Source organism: Hoplias malabaricus, chromosome 1, assembly GCF_029633855.1.
Source record: "Hoplias malabaricus isolate fHopMal1 chromosome 1, fHopMal1.hap1, whole genome shotgun sequence".
NCBI classification, from domain to species: Eukaryota; Metazoa; Chordata; class Actinopteri; order Characiformes; family Erythrinidae; genus Hoplias; species Hoplias malabaricus.
In genome coordinates this window covers 84,127,876-84,146,401 of record NC_089800.1, presented here as the reverse complement: position 1 = coordinate 84,146,401, position 18,526 = coordinate 84,127,876, and the positions used below count along the sequence as shown (strand labels likewise).

At 42.6% G+C, this 18,526-nt stretch overlaps 2 protein-coding genes and 1 non-coding gene across 7 annotated transcripts in view; 2 read left to right on the top strand and 1 right to left on the bottom strand.

The window, feature by feature from the left end:
• Positions 1–17,223, bottom strand: part of efcab11 (EF-hand calcium binding domain 11) — a 96,117-nt gene extending 78,894 nt beyond the window's left edge. Inside the window, exons 1-3 of the mRNA XM_066675686.1 lie at positions 17,047–17,223; positions 14,597–14,692; positions 14,358–14,406 (exon numbers count right to left, since the gene is read on the bottom strand). Coding sequence (XP_066531783.1) covers positions 14,358–14,406; positions 14,597–14,692; positions 17,047–17,124 — 223 coding nt within the window. The 5' untranslated portion in view covers positions 17,125–17,223. The remainder of the gene's footprint in view (positions 1–14,357; positions 14,407–14,596; positions 14,693–17,046) is intronic.
• trnak-uuu (transfer RNA lysine (anticodon UUU)) lies at positions 14,977–15,049 on the top strand. The gene has a single exon. It is a non-coding gene; the product is annotated as a tRNA-Lys (tRNA).
• Positions 17,224–17,756: 533 nt separating the features above from the next.
• The window catches only part of tdp1 (tyrosyl-DNA phosphodiesterase 1), a 52,555-nt gene continuing 51,785 nt past the window's right edge, over positions 17,757–18,526 (top strand). For 4 of the 5 annotated variants that reach the window (XR_010803721.1, XR_010803720.1, XM_066675651.1 and 1 more), the window contains exon 1: positions 17,757–17,829. The gene's annotated coding sequence lies outside the window, so the exon portion shown is untranslated. Of the gene's footprint in view, positions 17,830–18,289; positions 18,351–18,526 lie in introns of those variants that run through there. The other variant, XM_066675636.1, reaches the window with a different exon arrangement.

Below are 18,526 nucleotides of genomic sequence, written 5' to 3'. Positions count from 1 at the left end.
TTTGGGATGGAGAGTAATTAATTAAGAGATACCAGGCCAGACGGGATGGGGCCCAAAGTGTTGTGAATCACGGTCAAACAAAAGGCAGTGAAATTACAATAATCAGAATGACACAGAGACATCTAATACCTAAAACCCAAATGATAAAACTGAACATCTGGGGGGGGAAAGAGGGGGAATAATGTCGTTTTAAAGATGTGAATAAGAGACTAATGAGTGAAAATAACTGACAAAGCCCATCTTTTCCTGGTCTGCAGCGCTTCGAACATTGAGAGAATTAGGCCAGCCGCTGCCTGGGGAGATTTTAAGGACATCACAGAGAAAAATGGCTATCGCTACCCCAATCATGTAGACACAGACTTTTAATATGGGAGTATTCCAGAAAATAATGATCCATTATTCCTCAAAATAGCATGTCTAATCAGCGCAAGATAACAGGTTTGTCCTCTAGCCTTGTAGTTACCCTGTTTACCTGCTTTTTATTTAAATACAGTCTCACTCCCTCTCTCTTCTCCTCACACTTACACACACGCTTTGGTACGCCAGGCAGAGTGTTTGGCAGCAAATGAAAGAGGGAGATCTGTGTGGGCTTCTTTAAAAATCCCTTCTCCCTCTGTCTCTCTGTCTCTATCTCTCTCTCTCCCTCTGTCTCTCTCTCGCTGCTTTAAACAGTGCTGTGTAGAGGAGCCAGTGGAGGGCTGATTGCCATTCCCTCAGATACAGAGCCCATCCGTCACGGGGCAATGTCAGCTGGGTGGCCATCGTTTCTCTCCTATTCCTCTACCCTTCTCTCCTTTCCTGTCCTCTTCTCTCATCTCTACTTTTCCCTTCATCCCTCTCCTCTCCACATTCTCATCCTTCTTTTCCCCCATCCTCTGGCAGTGTGACTCACCCAGGAACCTTGGCCGCTGCTAGCCTGTCACTTTCCATATGTGAAAACACACACACACACACACACACACACACACACACACACACACACAGAAATTCTCCTATTTGTACTTGTGTTTTCATGAGACATCACAATCACAGTCGCTTTCTTGGCTGAGTACTTTTTTGATTTTGTTTACAGCCGCTTCAGTTTGTGCTTTAAGGCACGTGTCCAACCAAACAGTAAAGATCATTGTACACTCTCAGACAAAAAAACAAGTAGGGTAGGGGTACATTACTGGTCATTGGTACTGGTCATTCTCTTCTCCTGAGGTGAACATTTGCAATCTTTCATTACAGAACTGTGTACAATATAACTACATAATAAAAGTCCTGGAGATGAGATGTGGCATATGAATTCAACACAATTTTAAAATCTACAATTATAATAGAATAGGGTATAATTATGTTTCCTAAGGGAAAGTCTGAACCAAGGTGTATACATTTGATTCGGTAAGGTTTGGTTTCACACTGCAGTTTAACGAGCGATATACATACATCCCGCCCGTCACTTGATTTTGATTGGTTAATAGATGGTGTGTATCTGAAGTATACGTGTGCTCAGTTTGGCCAGTAGTTGGGGGAAAAATTGACAGAGTCATTTCCTTGTCGCAGTGCTTCTAATATTAGTATTAGTCTTACTACCAGCAGCACCAACTTCAAGTGCAGCACCTACAGTATGTGTGTATATATATATAAATATGTTTTTTCTTCTTCTATTGTTTACTGGGTGTCTCAACTTCCTGTAATTTTTCCAAAAAGTGTTTTCACACTGCATACACGGTATGCATGTGTTCAGTTTCATCTGGACAGAGATCACCTCTTTTGCTCGGAGTGTGGTGTGTTCTCCCTGTGTCCGCGTGGGTTTCCTCCGGGTGACTGTCTGTGAGGACTGTGGTGTGTTCTCCCTGTGTCCGCGTGGGTTTCCTCCGGGTGACTGTCTGTGAGGAGTGTGGTGTGTTCTCCCTGTGTCTGCGTGGGTTTCCTCCAGGTGACTGTCTGTGAGGACTGTGGTGTGTTCTCCCTGTGTCCGCGTGGGTTTCCTCCCACAATCCAAAAACACATGTTGGTAGGAGGATTGGCGACTCAAAAGTGTCCGTAGGTGTGAGTGAGTATGTGAAGCCCTGTGAAGGACTGGCGCCCCCTCCAGGGTGTGTTCCTGCCTTGTGCCCAGTGATTCCGGGTAGGCTCCGGACCCACCGCGACCCTGAACTGGATAAGCGGTTACAGACAACGAATGAATGAATGAATGAATGGTCCAGACTGTGGTCCAAGGCACCTTTCACACCTGCAATTGTGGTCCGAACCAAACAGAAAACCGAAAATGCCCTAAAGGTACAAATACGTACCCTTGAGGTTACCACCACAGAGAAAGTAAAAGGTACCACAACTGTGACAATTGTTCTGACAGGGTACTTATAATATACATATTGCCGCTGTCCAAAGAAAAACATTTAATACATCATTTGAACACGGCAGCTGTCCTTCACACTGTGTGGAAATTTCATGATGAATGGACCAACAGATATGCTCCAAAATTACTTGGAATAACACCATTTCAATAAAAAGTTAAGAAGGTTTATTTTCCCCTAAAATGTAACTATTTTGGAGATGCACGTTTTTCTTTGGAAAGTGACTATACAAGGAATTTTGCTGTGTTTATAGACTAATTTTGATCATTGACAGTGGTTTCCATCAAAGATAGCAAAGGAGAGACTGATGGAAAAGGGTCATGGGGAAAGGGTAATAGTAAATCTTAAATTCAAGTGTAAATTTCTCATGTTCCTTTAATCCATCTTGTAATAAAATACATACATTCTGCATTTCTTTCATTTCATTTCAATGTGTGCTTAAATACATAATCTAAAACAAACAGCTAAACAATACACCTAACCAAACCTAGTCATAACTTCTGTGGCCAAAGGAAAAATGCTCAGGAACCGTTAGCTTTTCAGGCAAAGCCACGTTGGCTTCCCTGTGTCAATAAAATGTCTCCACAACATCAAAGCTTCAACATCTACAAGATATTTTAGGAAATTGTGAAGTGACTCTCCTTAAAGACATCTGAAAAGCACAGTATACACACGGTCTCCTGCTCGTCTGATGTAACTCTTGAAAAGCATTCACATCTCTGATCTGTACCCACTCCCCTCATCCCTCCATGCTGTCCCTGTGCTCTGGCTGTGTGTGCTATAGGGGGAGGTGTGCACTGTTTGATGGTAGAATAAATAATATTTTACGAATGTAGCTGGCACTGTTGATGAGGCTTGAATATAAATGAGATGAGGCTTTTCCCCTCCAGATCTTAGGCAGATACATATGTAGAGCTTCTGATCTAATCAGCTGCTCTGTTCTGCCAAAGCCACGCGTTTGTTCAGGCATTGTGATGTGCTGAGATGGCTGTCCAAACACAGGCCACGCTAAACAACTCCATCTGAAAAATGGAAAAGTCTGCAAAAACGTCTGGGAAAAGTCTGTGTTTGTATGCACTTCACTACGTGACACTGGGCACAACATTGTCTTCAACGTTTCAAAACAGAAATTTAAAGGAAATGTTTGTTTTATGTTCTGAAAATCTGTCTTTTTAAAGCTTTTATTAGGAATCCTAATCTCCAACTACAACTTTGATTTTCATCCATGCCTTCTGCACCATAACTATAATAACCACATAGCATCTTACATTAAATTATTTTTTATATAATCGAGCTAGGGCGGCACGTTGGCGCAGCAGGTAGTGTTGCAGGGACGTGGATGTTGTGGGTTCGAGTCCCTCTGTGAGGAGTGTGGTGTGTTCTTCCTGTGTCTGCGTGGGTTTCCTCTGGGTGACTGTCTGTGAGGAGTGTGGTGTGTTCTCCCTGTGTCTGCGTGGATTTCCTCCAGGTGACTGTCTGTGAGGAGTGTGGTGTGTTCTTCCTGTGTCTGCGTGGGTTTCCTCTGGGTGACTATCTGTGAGGAGTGTGGTGTGTTCTCTCTGTGTCTGCGTGGATTTCCTCCAGGTGACTGTCTGTGAGGAGTGTGGTGTGTTCTCCCTGTGTCTGCGTGGGTTTCCTCCGGGTGATTATCTGTGAGGAGTGTGGTTTGTTCTCTCTGTGTCTGCGTGGATTTCCTCCAGGTGACTGTCTGTGAGGAGTGTGGTGTGTTCTCTCTGTGTCTGCGTGGGTTTCCTCCGGGTGACTGTCTGTGAGGAGTGTGGTGTGTTCTCCCTGTGTCTGCGTGGGTTTCCTCCGGGTGATTATCTGTGAGGAGTGTGGTTTGTTCTCTCTGTGTCTGCGTGGATTTCCTCCAGGTGACTGTCTGTGAGGAGTGTGGTGTGTTCTCTCTGTGTCTGTGTGGATTTCCTCCAGGTGACTGTTTGTGAGGAGTGTGGTGTGTTCTCCCTGTGTCTGCGTGGGTTTCCTCTGGGTGACTATCTGTGAGGAGTGTGGTGTGTTCTCTCTGTGTCTGTGTGGATTTCCTCCAGGTGACTGTCTGTGAGGAGTGTGGTGTGTTCTCCCTGTGTCTGCGTGGGTTTCCTCCGGGTGATTATCTGTGAGGAGTGTGGTGTGTTCTCCCTGTGTCTGCGTGGATTTCCTCCAGGTGACTGTCTGTGAGGAGTGTGGTGTGTTCTCCCTGTGTCTGCGTGGGTTTCCTCCGGGTGACTGTCTGTGAGGAATGTGGTGTGTTCTCCCTGTGTCTGCGTGGGTTTCCTCCGGGTGATTATCTGTGAGGAGTGTGGTGTGTTCTCTCTGTGTCTGCGTGGATTTCCTCCAGGTGACTGTCTGTGAGGAGTGTGGTGTGTTCTCTCTGTGTCTGTGTGGATTTCCTCCAGGTGACTGTTTGTGAGGAGTGTGGTGTGTTCTCCCTGTGTCTGCGTGGGATTCCTCCGGGTGATTATCTGTGAGGAGTGTGGTGTGTTCTCTCTGTGTCTGCGTGGATTTCCTCCAGGTGACTGTCTGTGAGGAGTGTGGTGTGTTCTCTCTGTGTCTGTGTGGATTTCCTCCAGGTGACTGTTTGTGAGGAGTGTGGTGTGTTCTCTCTGTGTCTGCGTGGATTTCCTCCAAATCAAATCAAATCAAATTTATTTATATAGCGCTTTTCACAACTAATGTTGTCACAAAGCAGCTTCACAGAATTCCAGTAAGACAAGATTTGACATGAAATGTAAAGACAAATGTAAAACCCTCAAGTGAGCAAGCCAGGGGCGACAGTGGCAAGGAAAAACTCCCCCAGCTGAGGAAGAAACCTTGGGAGGAACCAAGGCTCACAAGGGGTGACCCATCCTCCTCTGGTCAATCTACTGGTGATGATAGTTAGTAGTCCATGAGAACTTCAGTGTAGGGACAGCTTCAAGGCACTTGGTGGTTGCTGGAGCGTGGGCAGCTGGTCTGAAGCGTGGAGGAGGGTCTCGACAGTCATCCATCAGTGTCCAGACAGACAGGTGGGCAGTCGTTTACTCAGAAAGATGTAAAGGGATGGAATTAGTTTTGAACTGTTTTGTGTTTGTAAAGTAGAAAATATGAAAATTTCCAGAGTGTGGCTAATGACTCCGGCAGATCTGACTATGACAGCATTAACTAAAAGGAGAGAACCAGGAGGACACACAGACACGGGAGCATCCTGAAACACTGGCATCCCTCCGCTCCACCATCAACAAACCTGAGTGATCGCGAGAAGCGGCGGGACGACAGCACCATCGTCTCAGTATACTATAATTCCCTGTGTCCATGGACCCCCCGGATCTGCCGCCTTTATCTATGGGGGAGCATTAGCTACCAAATGATAAACTAAACAAATGAGTTTTTAGCCTACATTTGAAGATTGCGACTGTGTCTGAGTCCCGAACATTTTCTGGAAGATCATTCCAGAGTTGGGGGGCTTTATAAGAAAAGGCTCTTCCCCCAGCTGAGGCCTTCTGAATTCTGGGAACATTTAAAAATCCAGTATTCTGTGATCTGAGTGAACGTGGAGGCTCATAATAGGAAATTGTATCTTGAAGATATTCAGGAGCAAGCCCATGTAGAGCTTTATATGTTAATAACAAAATTTTGTAGTCAATGCGGAATTTAACAGGCAGCCAATGAAGTGATGATAAAACTGGGCTGATATGTTCAGATTTTCTAGTTTTAGTGAGGACCCTAGCTGCAGCATTTTGAACTAGTTGAAGTTTTCTTAAATTACTGCTGGTGCATCCTGACAGTAGTGCGTTACAGTAGTCAAGCCTTGAAGTAATAAAGGCATGTACTAATGTTTCTGCGTCCTGGAGGGATAAGGCATTTCTAATCTTAGCAATATTGCGAAGATGCAAAAAAGCTGTCCTAGTGATACTACCTATGTGTTGATCAAATGATAAATCCGGGTCAATTATGACACCAAGATTTTTTGCTGCTGAACCAGGTTTAACTGGAAAGTTAGCTAGATTTAAAATTAAATCAGATAATTTATTTCTTGTCACTTTTGGACCCAAAAGCAGGACCTCTGTTTTGTTGCTGTTTAGAAGGAGGAAGTTACGCAACATCCAGCCTTTCACGTCTTTTACACAGTCCTCTATTTTCTTTAATCTGTGTTTGTCATCGGGCTTGGCTGAAATATACAATTGTGTGTCGTCTGCGTAACAGTGAAAGTTAATGTCATGGTTTCTTATAACTGTGCCTAGCGGTAACATGTATAATGTAAATAATAATGGTCCTAAAATAGAGCCTTGTGGAATTCCAAATCTTACTTTAGAATAATTTGAATTTAGATTGTTTACTTTTACGAATTGATAACGTTCCGTTAAGTAAGATTTGAACCATAATAGGGCTGTCCCTGTGATTCCAACCATGTTTTCTAACCTTTCTATGAGAATATTGTGGTCTATTGTATCGAAGGCTGCGCTTAGGTCAAGAAGCACCAACAGGGATACGTGGCCTTGATCAGAGGCAAGAAGAAGATCATTTGTTATCTTGACTAGAGCTGTCTCTGTACTATGATGTTGCCTGAATCCAGATTGGAATTTTTCATATATATGATTCTTATGTAGATATGAACTAAGTTGTTGGGCCACAGCTCTTTCTAAGATCTTAGACAGAAATGGCAAATTAGAAATAGGCCTGTAATTAGACAGTGTACTAGCATCAAGATTTGGTTTCTTGATCATAGGTTTAATAACTGCTAGTTTAAAAGCTTTGGGTACATGGCCCAGACTAAGCGATGAGTTTACTATAGTTAAAAGAGGATCAATAATAGCTGGTAGTACTTCTTTGAGCAACTTTGTGGGAATTGCGTCAAGTGTGCAAGTTTTACAGTTTGCGGAGGTGATAATCTTCTCTAGTTCTAATTGTGGGAGTGGGTAAAAGGTTTCAAGTCTTTCTTTTACAGTTATATTATGTTTTATTTCATTCACATCAGGTGGCAGCCAGGATGGATTTGATCCTGTGGCTAGTTTGTTGTCTAATATTCTCAATTTTATTATTAAAAAAGTCCATAAAATCTTTACTGGTGAGAGTTGCTGGAATTAGTTGTTCAGAACCTGCTTGATTTTTTGTAATTCTAGAAAACACACTAAACAGTGCTCTCGGATTATTTTTATTATTGGAGATCAGCGAGGCCAGATATGCTGAGCGAGCTTTAGTGAGGGCATTTCTATACTCTATAAGGCTGTCCTTCCAGGCAGAATGAAACACTTCAAGCTTGGTTGATCGCCATTTCCGCTCTAGTTTTCGTAATGTTTGTTTTAAAGTACGGGTCTTATCGTTATACCATGGTGCGAGCTTTTTCTGTCTTATACTTTTATGTTTAAGTGGTGCTACCTTTTCTAAAGTAGATCGACAGGTATTTTCTAGGTAGTCAGTTAGTACATCTAGGTCCATTGGGTCTGATGGAGTTGGAACTGGGGTCGATAGTTCTGGTAGGTTTTCTATAAATTGTAGGGCGGTAGATGGTTTTATTATACGCCTTGTAGAATAGCGAGGGTTCTTACATATATTATGGATAAAACGTAGCTCATATGAAATTAAGTAATGATCGGAGATTGCTGAGGATTGCGGTAAGATATTAATTTTGTCAATGTTAAGACCTAGTGTCAGAACTAAGTCTAAAGTGTGGCTGCAGTAGTGTGTAGGCCCTGTTACATTTTGAGTAATACCAATAGAGTCTAAGATTGAGGTAAATGCCTTTTTTAGTGGGTCACTTTCCTTCTCAAAATGGATATTGAAATCTCCTACAATTATAACTTTATGATTGCACACCGCTAGGTTTGTAGCAAAATCGCTGAATTCTTTCAGAAATTCTAAGTAAGGCCCTGGTGGTCTGTAAATGTTGCATAATAAAAATGCGTCCTTTTTTGTGACCGGATTTGTAATAATAGTGGAGAGAACCTCAAAAGAAGAGAAGGTGTCACATTGTTTAAGACTAATTTCTAGGGTATTTTGGTAAATTACACATACTCCACCTCCTTTGCCTGATATTCTTGGGCTATGTGCATAATTATAGCCTAGGGGGGTGGCTTCATTTAGTGCTAAATATTCATTTGGTTTAACCCACGTTTCCGTGAGACAGAAAACATTGAATTTATGATCACTTATAATATCATTTACGATGAGTGCTTTTGAGTTTAGTGATCTTATGTTGAGTAACCCAAATTTTAGTTCTGAGGTGTTGCTGCTAGGTGTTGTGTATGATTTAATATTGATTAGGTTGCTGAAACAGGCTGATTTTGTTTTTCTACTTTTACATTTACCTCCAGGTGACTGTCTGTGAGGAGTGTGGTGTGTTCTCCCTGTGTCTGCGTGGGATTCCTCCGGGTGATTATCTGTGAGGAGTGTGGTGTGTTCTCCCTGTGTCTGCGTGGGTTTCCTCCGGGTGCTCTGGTATCCTCCCACTGTCCCAAAAAACACGCTGGTAGGTGGACTGGTGACTCAGAAGTGTCCGTGAGTGAATGTGTGAGTGTGTGTCGCCCAGTGAATGACTGGCGCCCCTTCCATTGTGTGTTCCCGCCTTGTGCCCAGTGATTCCGGGCAGGCTCCGGACCCACCGCAACCCTGAATTGGATACGCTGTTTCAGACAATGAATGAATGATTAATCAAGCTAACATTATGTTTACAAATAACTACTACATTGAAATAAGCAGGCCTGGGAGTTTTTAATTTTATCAAGAAAAGTCTTGAACACTAGTCCAACACATTCATGTTTATTTGTGGTCACAGTCCAGATTTAAATCATTATAGCTTCAAAATCACTGTGATCCTTCAGTGAAGAGTAATACGGAGAAAAGAGCCTTTGTAGCTGCTATTCTGGGCTCAGCACTGCAGAAACTATACTATGTAACTCTTGGAGGAGGTTAGGAAGGATGCTTGGATCTCTGGGTGTGTGTCGACTGACCCTAGTTTACTAGTATGTGCTTGTATGTGTTCACTGACAAAAACTGGTTAAATGGCAGTGTGCATTGTGGTCATAGTTTGGATTATAGATCAGATACAGTGTGACCTTATTTTGGGGTGATAACATTTTCAGTACACCCCAACTGGCATAATAAGACAGCTACAAGGAGGAACTGTTTATATCTGCTATTCGGCTTTACAGCAGCAGTGTCTGTTGTGCGTATATCAGTGAACTGGTCAACAGCTAACAATATAACACTTGTTTTATTGAGGCTACAATAAAGAAAAAATCCATGGCGGACTGGAATGAAAACCATCATTCACATAAAAAAGGCTCTTTTTTTCAGCATTGTACATTGGTCAGAATATATATATATATATATCCAATATTAATCCCTAAAATCAAGAGCATGTTTTTATGTGAGTACACTATGGTTCTTTTGCTAAATTAATTTGTTGCTTGCTCAGTTTTATGCTGCTAATGTTCAGATTTTCAATAGCAGGTAGTAACGATTTCATTGGTAAAAATCCATAACCCCTTCTGATGGGCTGAGGATTTATGACAGTGATATTACACTGAAAATCTGAGCGTGAGTGAAGACACTTTCTTTGTCAGAAAACAATAAAATACCATGAATGCTGGAACTGTGTTCACATGCTCTCTACATTTGGGAAATGTCTACATTTGCGAAATCAGCAGCGCTCAAACACGACTGAAATGAGTTTACTGAGGAATGATGATTGGTAGGTGTGTCTGCAAAGGAAAATGAATCAAGCGCATCATTGCATCAAAAAACACCTCTATTTACCACCGCTCTGAGGACCCAGTGACTGCCGTGGGACCACGGTAAGAACCCGAAAGCAGGTTGCAATCAGGTTAAGAACCCATGGATGAGATACATTTCATTTCGGCTCAGTGGCATTTTAAACTGAAACTCAACGTTGTGTCAGCGAACAGGGTGCACGGTAATTTCTCATAAAACTGAACGCAGTTTCCAGTGAAGGTACCGTATTTTCCGCACTATAAGGCGCACCTAAAAAACTCAAATTATCTCAAAAGCCGACAGTGCGCCTTATAATCCGGTGCGCCTTATATATGGACCAATATTGAGCCACAACAGGTCTCGCAACTACGGTAAGCAGCCGCCTACTTCATTTTCTTCCGCGCGCGGTGCATGCTGGATATATACCGGTATATATATTTCATTTCCATTTGTTTTTTATGTAAAGACCCCAAAATGACTCCTATTAAGAGACACGCATATGACGCAGAGTTTAAACTCAAGGCGATCAGTCACGCAGAAGAACACGGGAATAGAGCAGCAGCAAGAGAATTTAACATTAACGAATCAATGGTGCGAAAGTGGAGGAAGCAACAAGATGACCGTATATTAACATTGCACTACATGTTTTACCTTAAACTACGCTGGGCTGTAATCTATTAATAAAGTTGAACTGACCTATCTGACTGTTTTGTTGACATTCCCTTTAGCGCAGCTCCATCTAATTGATGCATAACGTAACCCCCAGCCTCTACTGTAGCGTCTATTGTATGCGCCTTATAATCCGGTGCGCCTTATATATGGACAAAGTTTTAAAATAGGTCATTCAATGAAGGTGCGCCTTATAATCCGGTGCGCCTTATAGTGCGGAAAATACGGTAATCAAACAAATGTGGATCTCTCGGTTCCTTCACCATTTACCAACTGGAGCTTTAAAGATGCTCTTGGTTTTTACTGAACAACAGCTAATGACTTTTCAGCAGATAAACCTGCAAATATGGTTTGATTCCCGCTCCGAGTGACTGTCTGTGAGGAGTGTGGTGTGTTCTCTCTGTGTCTGCGTGGGTTTCCTCCGGGTGACTATCTGTGAGGAGTGTGGTGTGTTCTCCCTGTGTCTGTGTGGGTTTCCTCCGGGTGACTGTCTGTGAGGAGTGTGGTGTGTTCTCCCTGTGTCCGCATGGGTTTCCTCCGGGTGACTGTCTGTGAGGAGTGTGGTGTGTTCTCCCTGTGTCTGTGTGGGTTTCCTCCGGGTGACTGTCTGTGAGGAGTGTGGTGTGTTCTCCCTGTGTCCGCATGGGTTTCCTCCGGGTGACTGTCTGTGAGGAGTGTGGTGTGTTCTCCCTGTGTCCGCATGGGTTTCCTCCGGGTGACTGTCTGTGAGGAGTGTGGTGTGTTCTCCCTGTGTCTGCGTGGGTTTCCTCCGGGTGACTGTCTGTGAGGAGTGTGGTGTGTTTTCCCTGTGTCTGTGTGGGTTTCCTCCAGGTGACTGTCTGTGAGGAGTGTGGTGTGTTCTCCCTGTGTCTGTGTGTGTTTCCTCCGGGTGCTCCAGTTTCCTCCCACAGTCCAAATAAAAAAAAAAATTAAAAAAAACACACGTTGGTAGGTGGATTGGCTCATAAGTGTCTGTAGGTGTGAGTGAATGTGTGTGTGTTTGTTGCCCTATGAAGGACTGGCGCCCCCTCTAGGGTGTATTCCCACCTTGCGCCCAATGATTCCAGGTAGGCTCTGGACCCACCGCGACCCTGAACTGGATAAGCGCTTATAGATAATGAATGAATGAATGAATAATTCACCTGCAAAATGAAATAAAATTGGCAAAACAGCCCAATAAATGTCCTGAGAACTCAGTGGTACCATACATTGGTAAATAAGTGCCAATTACATGTTCATTGAAAGAAAAGATGAAGTTAAAGCTGGAGAGTCTCAGTGATAAGCATTTCGCCAGAATTCAGAGGCAGCTTATTAAGACCTCCCGGCCTTTCGTGTGTTATTTCCTTAATTTTATTACAGAAACGAGAGGCGAGAGGATAAGATAAAGGAAAAGGAAGAGAAAAACGAGCGAGGAAAAGGGGTGAGTGGGCTAGTCAAGTGGCGGCGGATTGCAGTGCGGCTCAGGCGCCTTAAGTGGTCTCTATTCCGTGTGAGAGGCTGCCAGAGGGATCCCACTCCTCAGTCTAGCCAAGCCTTCCACATTACTACCAGCAACCCACTCCTTCCTGCCATCACTAATTTAGTAATCACATGAAATTCAGAAGAGGGGCAATTTAAATCACCATTTGCTCTGAGCAAGATTTAATGGTGGAATATTTCATCACACCAAGCATGCCACTTTAACTAGATTATCTTGCGCTTTCCTACGGGGCAGTATACAAAAGCAATTTGCTCGTGGCGTAAAACAAGAGACAAATTACTTACTAATCTAGGTCTTCAACCATTTAATGTCTCCCCTTAAAAATGTCTTGCCAGCCCCCTTTTCTTCACTGCTCCTGTCTGTCAAATGCCCTGCAAAAGCCTGTATGCATTTCACGCCAAAATTATTTTGCGCCTTTTGTGGGGGATTCTTTCATTTCTGGCAATGTGTAAAACGATTACACGAAATCAAGTCAAGCGCCTCTTCCTTTCATTTTGCTCGAGTGGTATAAACACGTTTTTCCTCTGTCGAAATCAGGAGAAAATTTTGCGTATCGCACTCAGGCTCAAAATCAGCATGGGCTGCAGAGCTCCTGTCTCAGCTGGAGGTGAGTCACCTCAATGTGTTGTAACACGATGATGAACGGTGCATGGAAATGGAATGACGGTTCAAATAATGAACGTATACCTCACAAGAAGCAACCCGAGGTGTCAGGGCTCAGAGACCTCTGCTTTGTTCCCTTAGGGCCCCAACCATGAAGATATTTGATTTGTTAATGATCTCCAGGGCAAATCTTGTGAAGTGTCTCTTACCCCCAGACAGAGGAGTAGGTACTGACATTTATTCAGTAACATGTAGTTAATGACAATATCATATATATGTACTGGCCACAATCTTTTTTAAATGATAATGTGACCCGGTTTCCTCCAGGTGACTGTCTGTCTGTGAGGAGTGTGGTGTGTTCTCCCTGTGTCTGCGTGGGTTTCCTCCGGGTGACTGTCTGTGAGGAGTGTGGTGTGTTCTCCCTGTGTCTGCGTGGGTTTCCTTTGGGTGACTGTCTGTGAGGAGTGTGGTGTGTTCTCCCTGTGTCTGCGTGGGTTTCCTCCGGGTGACTGTCTGTGAGGAGTGTGGTGTGTTCTCCCTGTGTCTGCATGGGTTTCCGCCGGGTGACTGTCTGTGAGGAGTGTGGTGTGTTCTCCCAGTGTCTGCATGGGTTTCCTCCGGGTGACTGTCTGTGAGGAGTGTGGCATGTTCTCCCAGTGTCTGCGTGGGTTTCCTCCGGATGTTCTGGTTTCCTCCCACAGTCCAAAAACACACGTCGGTAGGTGGATTGGCGACTCAAAAGTGTCTGTAGGTGTGAGTATGTGTGTGTCTGTGTTGCCCTGTGAAGAACTGGCGCCCCCTCCAGGGTGTATTCCCGCCTTGCGCCCAATGATTCCAGGTAGGCTCTGGACCCACCATGACCCTTAGAGACAATGAATGAATGAATGAGTTCCTTAACTTAAAATCCTATATATTGGTGATGAAACTAACCTACTTTTTACAGAGTTTAATATATTTAGTCATTATCATTTGTTTACTTATTCAAACCTGTCATTTTTAGACGTACACTAAATGTTAATAATTTCACACCATTAACAATCTCATTAAGGCATTAAAAGTCAAATTTAGGATTTGCTTACATGTAATCTGCTTCTGAGAACCAACTGTTTAATCATTTTCAGGGCTTATGATTAAACCTCTGTACTGAAGACACTTTTGAAGTGCTTCAGGTTGTTTTGGGAAAATTACTTTCACCATTTCACTCTGTTTTTCACAAAACCACCAAAGAGCAAGTGTTATTTGAGCGGTGGATAATTCTCAACACGCACACAATACTGTTTAAAATGTCCAGCCACGCTGCTCTAATTCACTTGTACCAGCGCAACACACACTACCACACTGCCACCACACTAGAGTCACTATTGCTGAGAATAATACCTGCCCTGAGGGTGTAAAAAGGGGGACAGTGTGCAGAGCAATAGATGCACTACAGTCTGGAATTATAGAACGATAAAGTGCATCTAAATTGTCAGTGGTATCGATAAAATGGACAATGAATGTAGAATATCACTGTGTGAATGACCAGTGTTAATCTACCATAAAGACGTGGCAAGTTAAATATGTCCTGCTCTTACCCAGACAGTTTGGTACAGCCCCAGCCTGCATCATGTTGCTTGTCTCTGACTGCAATAAAGTAGACATAGCAATGTGAAGACATGCATCATTATACAGTTAAGATTACATTTCAATATCTATTTCTGGCAAGACCTGGCCTTGCACAACACAACAGCAAACTGTTGTAAAAGACACTCACTAAAGACCAGATTCACTAACTAGGTCATGTCGCCCCCTAGAGGCGTCACAAGGGTCTTACCTTTGAGGGCTTGTAACCAAACAGCATAACAACTGCGACCTTAAGGTCTTCTCTGGATAAATAGCCTTTCTTTTCCACATCACACTGATCGAAAACCTGCGGGGAATAAAACACCCAGTCAGTACGAATCATCCGCGGTATGATCTGGGAAACAGTGTTGATGTTTACACTGAAGTGGCACAGACGGAATCTAAAGAGCTTGGTGTTTCTCGGGGGAAATGTAACACGAAAAAGAGCCATGGTATCAGACTGTCTTTTTTGAACAGTCTCGCTCTTGCTACTTCTTTTTAAAAGAGACTATCTTAGAAAGTAAAGAGAAAATGAAAATGAAACAGAAGCGCCTGCAGTTGTTGTGTCTCCTTCCCGACTTCTCTGTCAGAGCCCGGATAGCTCAGTCGGTAGAGCATCAGACTTTTAATCTGAGGGTCCAGGGTTCAAGTCCCTGTTCGGGCGAGCTCTTTTTTCCCCCTCACGAAGACTCAAGCTTTTCACGAATTGTCCCACTACTAACTTTATTACTTCTATTCAGCGGCGCTTCCCACTGAGCAAAACACCGTTTAACACGCGAAATGTATGACTTTGGAGGCGTTCATTACTCTTAAAAATGTATAAAGAGCTCGAGTTAAACATCAGACGCCTATTTTGAAGATGGTCGCAGAAAATACATATTTAAGGGGGGGGGTCAGCTGAACCATTGCTTAGCTGAACCTATGTGTGCTCCTAGGTCCCTTACACCTTTATTTACTACACAAAACATGGGAATTTCTTTTTTAATTCATTCGAGAACTTACATTTACGTTTCTGCATAGCTGCTCGAGATGAGAGTAGGTACATGAGCTTTGCCTGAGGTAAACAAGGACTACTGACGTGCAGACTGACCAATTAAATGTTTACAGAGAAGGTTATCGACCAATAGCGGTAGCTCTACAGTCAGACCGTCCAATCAGAAGATTTTAGGTTACTTCACCACGCCCCCTTCTCACTCAAGAGAACCAATCGGAGTAGGGGAGGGCGGGACTAGTTTGTGAACGAAACTTCTCGAAGTTCTATGTAAGCTCTAGAAAAACAAAATGCCGGACGTTTGTGAAATTCCGCCCGGACATTTAAAAAAGAGGACATGTCCGGGTAAAAGAGGACGTCTGGTCACTCTATTGTACATACATAAATATACTAACAATTTCCAGAAGAACTGCCATTTTGTGTAGAATTCAAGAAAGATATTGAACAAAGTGCAGGTAAAAGAATCTTTTTTATTGATTGATTTTAATCTAATGAATCACACTAATTTTATTTAACTCATTAATATATTTAGAGAGGCATGTTTATCATTGAGATACAGCACCTTTCCTGTTCATTATCATCATCATTTTTTTTCTGCCTTATTCATTTCAGGGTCAAGTTTATCTTTGGAAACCTAGGACAATATTTTGTTAAATAAAACTTCATCAAAATGAACAAATCATATATTCATGTTTTCATTCATTCATTGTCTGTAACAGCTTTTCCACTTCAGGTTGTGGGTTCAAGTCCCGCTCCGGGTAATTTTTTGTGAGGAGTTTGGTGTGTTCTCCCTGTGTCTGCGTGGGTTTCCTTCGTGTGACTGTCTCTGAGGAGTGTGGTGTGTTCTCCCTGTGTTTGCATGGGTTTCTTCTGGGTGACTGTCTGTAAGGAGTGTGGTGTGTTCTCCCTGTGTCTGCGTGGGTTTCCTCCGGGCGACTGTTTGTGAGGAGTGTGGTGTGTTCTCACTGTGTCTGCGTGGATTTCCTCCGGGTGACTGTCTGTAAGGATTGTGGCGTGTCCTCCCTGTGCCCACGTTGGTTTCCTCCCACAGTCCAAAAACACACGTTGGTAGGTGGATTGGCGACTCAAAAAAAGTGTCTCAAGGTGTGAGTGAATGTGTGTTGCCCTGTGAAGGACTGGCACCCCCTCCAGAGTGTGTTCCCGCTTTTTGCCCAGTGATTCCGGGTAAGGCGCTTACAGGCAATAAATGAATGAATGTTTATCCATTTTTGTCAATTTGTAGTTTACTATTTAATTTGAACACAGTACATTTACACATTCTGTGAAGAGTTCATGATGAATGGGCAAATAGAAATACTCCAAAATGGCTTGGAATTCAATCTTTATACACTGACTTCCATTGAACATTTTGAGGACTGTTTCCTTCTCCTACAAAATTGCTATTTTTGGAAATACATGGAAATACCTGGTTCACAGACCAGTGTGGGTTAAACATATGAATAACCCACTGTCTGCCCCATATACAGAGAGTTGCTGGGCTGCAAACATAGCCTACCATAAAGTCAGCCCACCTTGGTGTCCAGCCAGTGTACCAACGGAGACCATGCCAACCTTGAACCAAACCACAAATCTTCACTGGGAGGGAAGAGAAGCTACAGAGGAAGCTGGAGAAAATTCATGTCACATTTATGTGAAAAGTGGCTCCTTACCGCAATAAATCTTTTCCTTTCAGCCTCTGTCTCCTTACTGTCACTCTTAGCAAGAACGGCTCCGCTACGGAAAGACATTTCCGCTCTGCTGGAAGAACAATATAATAATATATCCGCTTGAATTAAAAGAATATCATCTACTTATGTTTTTAAAACAAGTTGTTGCATCGGGGCGAAGTTGCTCTCGTTTCCTAGCAACATACAGCACTGGAGCCTTCTCTCTAATAAAAGTCCACCAGGGACTGTCTGAATAAAATACAAAAAACACAACCCCATTTTCACCGTTCTCTTTGCTGTTTCCAATGAGAATGACGCGTTAAACAACCTATTTTATTTAAATAAATACGCTATAACTATTTTATTTATATTTATTTACTTAATACAGGTGAACGACTAATAAATGAATGGGACTACGTAATAACGTATGAGAACTACTTAACAATGTATGGAAAAGATATGTGTAATAAATGGGAATGACTTAATAACCCAAAAATAAAAATACTGTTCAGTTAAAATCAGGTCAGGGCCTTTTTTTTTAAGTCACGTCTTAATTTATTTTGAAGGTATATAAACAACAGGCTCAGTAAAACAATGATGAATCTTAATTTTTTAATACTAACTTGCCTCACATAAATTTATATAAAACATGCTTTTTTTAGTGGTTATTATTACTTTCATGGAAGACTTTTATTTTGAAGTTGCACTTTCGTGTATGTGCGCTGATTCGCAGCTCAACAGAAGATCACAGTGGAGTTCAAACTCTCGCTCTCTCTTCCCGCCAGAGTAAGTTAAATGTAAAGTCACTTTTCTTGGGAAATTTAGCTGCACTCTGTTAACACTCTGTTGTTAAATATTTCAGAGCTGTTGTTTTCTCTGTATAACCCGGCTGTATATATATGTCCCACCGTGCTGTTATTAAGTGTTATCGTACTGTATTTTTTTTTCTTGAAACATGTACAGTTCAACTGCTGGGTTGTAAAGAAACCACCCTGAAAAGTTGCATTACTAAGAATCACGCTGGCCCAGGGTTTATTCCACAAAGTTAGCCAATTAACTTCAGTTTTTAACCTTCATATGTCTGTGTGGTGTTTTTGCTAGAAGACTTAGGCTTAGTAAAATAAGTAGATAGGGCTGAGCCTTTCTGCTTTGAGACTGAAGTTTTATAAACACAGTCTCGGATGGGTGGATACAGACTGCCAGGATTTCTTACGTCATAAACAAGTACCAGTCCCTGCAAAGGGGTGGTTCTACTGAGCTGCAGTGAAACGGTGGAGACAGAGATAGGGACTATTACATATTCATAGGTCAGTACAAACTGAATATGGAATATATATGTTACCTTTTAATTTAACACATATGATTTGAGGCTGAAGTTATCTAGCTAAATGAGTTCCTGCACTTTGAAATACACACAGATGGTTTTCACTAGATATTTCAGATCAAGAATTAACATGTATTATATTGAGTTTTTCATAAATCA